General features: G+C 44.3%; 1 protein-coding gene across 1 annotated transcript; it reads left to right on the top strand.

Moving 5' to 3' along the window:
* The first annotated feature begins 463 nt into the window (after window positions 1-463).
* LOC141641448 (uncharacterized) lies at window positions 464-1,150 on the top strand. Its single transcript, XM_074450109.1, has one exon. The coding sequence runs from the start codon at window positions 464-466 to the stop codon at window positions 1,148-1,150; it is 687 nt and encodes a 228-aa protein (XP_074306210.1).
* Window positions 1,151-5,450: the final 4,300 nt, after the last annotated feature.

Raw genomic sequence — 5,450 nt, 5'->3', positions numbered from 1 at the left:
CTACACCTAAACCCAAGCCTGTCTTTAGACCCTACACTGGTATTAAAATTACTGAGATACCTAAACCAGTGTCCCAAACTGGAGGAGACAAAGGGAAGGCACCCATGTTCCCTAAGTCCAACCCACCTCTGACCAAAGAAAAGATTAAATGCTTTCAATGCCAAGGGTATGGTCACTTTATGAAGAATTGTCCTTCCAAGAGAACATTGACAGCAATGGAAGTAGAGGAGTGTGAAAGAGAGGGTTCAGTTGAGTATGAGGAAGAGCCAGTGAATGAGGAGACAACTCGATCTTGAGGAGGAACCCAACCAGGAACAAGTCTTGGCTCACCCTGATACAGGCCATAGTCTTGTCTTGTGGAGGGTAATGCACTCTCAACAAGCACCATTAGAGGAGGATCAGAGATCCCTCATTTTCAGGAGTAGATGTACTATTCAGGGAAGGGTATGCAATTTGATCATTGATGGGGGGAGCTGCACCAATGTGGCATCTGTCACTATGGTTAATAAACTCAATCTCAGGCTCTCAGCACCAAGGAGCACCCCAACCTCCTATTTTACTTCCTGCTTTCCTTGTGCTCAGATGGTTAAACAAGGGAGTAGAAGTCAAGGTGGACAAACAATGCCAGGTTCCATTTTCAATTGGCAATATTTATAAAGATGATATCTTGTGTGATGTGGTCCCTATAGATGCTTGCCACCTACTGTTAGGTAGACCATGGGAATTTGGTAAGAATTATATCCACCAGGGAAGGAGCAATACCTATTCCTTCAAGCAAGGTAGCAAGAAGATCACGTTGACCCCTCTACCACCTAACCAGAAGAACTATGGAAGTCCAAGTGTGACTGATGGACTCAATGGAGTCTTGTTTCTATCTGAAGCGGAAATGGTCAAGGAAATGCACCAAGAACAGCCTGTTCTTATCTTGCTGTCCAAAGAGATTCATAAGGATGAGGAGCATCAACTGCCAGGCGTGCCAGCAGAGATTAGACCATTACTGGAACAATACCAAGATGTCTTTCCTGCTGAATTGCCTAGTGGATTACCTCCACTAAGAGGCATTGAGCACCAGATTGACCTTGTGCCAGGATTTGTACTCCCTAACAGATCTGCATACAGGTGTGATCCTTATGCTACAAGAGAATTGTAGAAGCAAATTGTTGAGCTAATGAACAAGGCGTTTGTAAGAGAGTCCCTGAGTCTATGTGTTGTCCCAGCACTATTGGTACCTAAGAAGGATGGCACTTGGAGGATGTGTATTGACAGCAGAGCTATCAACAACATCACAGTCAAGTATAGGTTACCTATACCTAGATTGGATGACGTGCTAGATGAGCTAAGTGGTGCCAGGATCTTTTCTAAAATTGATCTTAGGCAAGGTTATCACCAAGTGAGAATCAGCAGAGAAGGTGATGAGTGGAAGGCTGCCTTTAAAACTAAGCAAGGGCTCTATGAGTGGTTGGATATGCCATTTGGATTATCAAATGCCCCCAGCACTTTTATGAGATTAATGACACATGTGTTGAGACCTTGTTTGGGAAGGTTTACTGTAGTGTACTTTGATGATATCCTCCTCTACAGCAAATCCACAGGAGAACATTTGAGCCATCTTGAGGAAGTGTTCCAAATCCTGAGAGGCAGCAAGCTGTTTGGAAAGTTAGAGAAGTGTACCTTCTTGGCTTATGAGATCAAGTTCTTAGGATACATCATCTCTGGGAGGGGAATTTCTGTGGATCAAGATAAGATTGATGCCATAAAATCTTGGCCAATCCCTAAGAGCATCACTGAAGTAAGAGGCTTCCATGGCCTTGCTTCCTTTTATAGAAGATTTATTAAGAACTTCAGTGTTGTTGCTGCCCCAATCACAGAGTGTATGAAGAAAGGTGAGTACAAATGCACTGAGAATGCTCAGCAAGCATTCAACCTGATCAAGAGAATGCTGTGTGAGGCATTTTTTCTCAGGCTGCCTGATTTCAACTATTTGTTTGAGGTAGAATTTGATGCCAGTGGAGTTGGCATAGGAGCTATGCTGATTTAGGAAAGAAAGCCAGTGACTTACTTTAGTGAAAAGCTGAGTGGAGCCAAGTTGAGCTACTCCACCTATGACAAATAATTCTATGCAATTGTCAGAGCTCTTATGCATTGGAGTCATTATCTTAAGCCAAAGCCTTTTGTGCTGCATTCAGATCATGAAGCTTTGAAGTACACCAATGGCCAGCATAAGCTGAATCACAGGCATGCTAAGTGGGTTGAGTTCTTAAAATCTTTCACATTCTCAAGCAAGTACAAGGAGGGAAAGCAAAACATTGTTGCTGATGCACTGTCTAGAAGATATTCATTGCTGACAGTCATGAAATAGAAAGTTCTTGGGTTTGAGTTCATGAAAAAGCTGTATAAAGATGATCCTGATTTCTATGAGGATTGGTTAGCTCAAACAGAAGGGACTAAGGCTCAGGGAACTAAATTCCTGCTACAGAAGGGATTCCTGTTCCATGGAAACAAGCTATGTGTTCCAAGTGGTTCATACAGGAAACTACTGATCAAGGAAGTCCACTCCAGTGGTTTAGGAGGTCATTTTGGGGTCCAAAAGACTCTGGATATCTTACAGGAGCAGTTCTATTAGCCTAGAATGATGGGAGATGTCCAGGTGATGCTCAGGAAGTGCTTCATCTGCCAGCAGGCTAAGAGCTCCTTCCAAGGAGGCCCTTATATACCATTACCCGTACCTAGGGATGACAATGGGTCGGGTTTAAGTCGGGTCCAACAAGACCCAGACCCGGACCCGCCCCCCAACATTGGACCCAGACCCGACCCAGACCCTAAAGGGTCTTAAATTATTGGACCCTTATCCATACCCAACGGGTCCGGTTCGGGTCCGGGTCCGGGTCCGACCCAGACCCTTGTTGAGTACTTGAACACTTTCCTCCTGTGCATTTTCATTTTCAACAAATGACCTCTGCTTTGTGCATATTTATGCACTGACTTCAATTTGTGCACATTTATGCACTTCATTTTTGCACTCCTTACAAATACCAAATACAAAGTCTCGAATAAATTACAAAGTCTCGATTAAAATTACAAAGTCTCGATTAAAATTAAAATTACAAAGTCTTGAGCGAGAATAATGAAAGAAAATAAGGAGATTGATAATTAAACAAAGAGATTGAACCTTTGTGAAAGCAGAAGCCCCGTCGTTGACTCGCTGGTGTCGTCGCTGGCATTGGTTGATGGAACCGCCGTCGTCCACGGTAGGGTTTGAGAAAGGGGGAAGTTTAGGGAAGAAGATGATTTAGAATTAGGGTTTGAGAAAGTGTTGAATGTTGATCTAGCTGTGTCGGCTGTGTGTTTTGTTTAAGTTTATTTTTTTATTTTTTTATTTTTTTTTAAAATTACACGTGTGTTATGATTTATGAGTCATGTGTCATGCGTGTTTAATGTTTTTTTATACGGGTCTAAGGGTCGAGTCGGGTCCCAAACAATCAGACCCGGACCCAGACCCGAATTAATTTACTAAGACCCATACCCGACCCATACCCATCGGGTCCCAAAAAGTTAGACCCAGACCCGACCCATCAGGGTCCGACCCGAAGAGTCTGGGTAGGTTCCCCGACCCGCTGCCATCCCTACCCGTACCAAACAAACCATGGGAGGATGTGAGCATGGATTTTATCATAGCTTTACCTAGGACTTCAAGGGGAAATGATTCAGTGATGGTTGTAGTTGACAGGTTCAGCAAAATGGCTCATTTCATAGCCTGTAAGAAAACTGAGGATGCTATGAGTATTGCTGAGCTTTATTTCACTAATATTGTCAAGCTACATGGGGTCCCTAAGACCATAGTCTCAGACAGGGATGTCAAGTTCATGAGTTATTTATGGAAGACCTTGTGGAAGCTACTCAATATCAGGTTGTTGTTCAGTACATCACACCACCCACAGACAGATGGCCAGACTGAGGTCACTAACAAAACCCTGGAAAGAATATTGAGATGCATTGTTACCAAGTCTTTGAAAGAATGAGATTTAAAACTGCCACAAGCTGAGTTTGCTTTCAACAGGGCTCCTACATCTTCAACTGGTCACAGTCCATTTGAAGTGGTTTATTGTAACACCCCCATATTCAGAGGAGCCTTAACTAGACCTTCCTTAGCATATAAGGGCGTTACCATCTCGGTTGCCCGAGGTAAGTAATCATCAAAAGTCGATAAAAGAACATCTATAGTTATATTACAAGCGTTACAACCAACTTAACCAAAATAAAGATACAACTCGTGAGCTACACACTAACTATATTGAAACTCGTGAGAACTCCTCCCGCCAGGACTCCAGCTATCAACAACATCAACGCCTGCTAAGACTGACTGCTCACCATTAGGGATCACGGCAGACACATAGAAACAACAAGACAACCACACAAGGTCAGTACTGAGATAAGACATGATAATACCAACAACATCTATCAACACAACACAACACAATCAGTCTCACACACAATCACACCCACTCCAATCAATCTCCGTCACCGACTGTCCACTGGACCAGCCCTGCCAGTGGGGGACCGCAGCCATACCCACCAAATCCCCGCTCATCATACCGAGCGATAACCCTATCCCATTAATGTGCACATCCCCTCCCGTGGCGGGTTTCACGGAGGGCGAAACTAGGGCGTGAAGCCACTCCCGCAAGTGACTCCACTCAGCCGAGGACGCACCTCGAGAACCAGAGACAAACAATCACAGACAGCTGCAACACAACCACAACCAACAAACTGTATGTACCAACCGACCACCGCATATACGCTGCCACACAAACACAACCACAATACAACAACAATGACGAGACAACCGACACACTAGAGTATCCACATAAACTGAGTAGGCGAACCTACCTTTAAGCAACTGCAACCACTCCATGCCAATCATACGAAATATCCAGCAATCAAGCAACACCTATACCCACAACACAATCATCTATCACTATCAAGCAAACCCTAACTGCAAAGACAAGGATACGGATGATGATGACGACATACCTACAAGAAGGAACCTGGCAAAAGACCGCTACCCGACTCAAGCTATGCTCTCCTAAGGCACAAGAACCTTCAAAGGCTTCCATGGAGGTTATATGGTGAAGGGAAGGGAAGAAGGCGACCTAAGGATTTGAAGAAATGAGGCGGAAATGGTTTGCGGTTTTAACAAAACGCGATTATAAACCCTCGCTGAAAACCCGTTACTCGATCGAGTGGCCAACATACTCGATCGAGTGTCCCCTACTCGATCGAGTATCTAAGCTACTCGATCGAGTAGCCTCTACTCTATCGAGTACCACACATAACTCACAACCCAAGGTAACTTTGGCACGCACTTCTAAGGGCTATTACCGCTCCCAAGGTCAGTCAACGCTGGTCAAATGGTCTCTAAAAGGGCGGGTATTACAGTCTTCCCCCCTTAA

Source organism: Silene latifolia, chromosome 1 (assembly GCF_048544455.1).
Source record: "Silene latifolia isolate original U9 population chromosome 1, ASM4854445v1, whole genome shotgun sequence".
Lineage (NCBI taxonomy): Eukaryota > Viridiplantae > Streptophyta > Magnoliopsida > Caryophyllales > Caryophyllaceae > Silene > Silene latifolia.
This window is presented reverse-complemented; position numbering and strand designations above follow the sequence as displayed.

Excerpts from the sequence above, each read along its gene's own strand:
- LOC141641448 (XM_074450109.1), top strand. The coding sequence starts at position 464 with ATGGGGGGAGCTGCACCAATGTGGCATCTGTCACTATGGTTAATAAAC.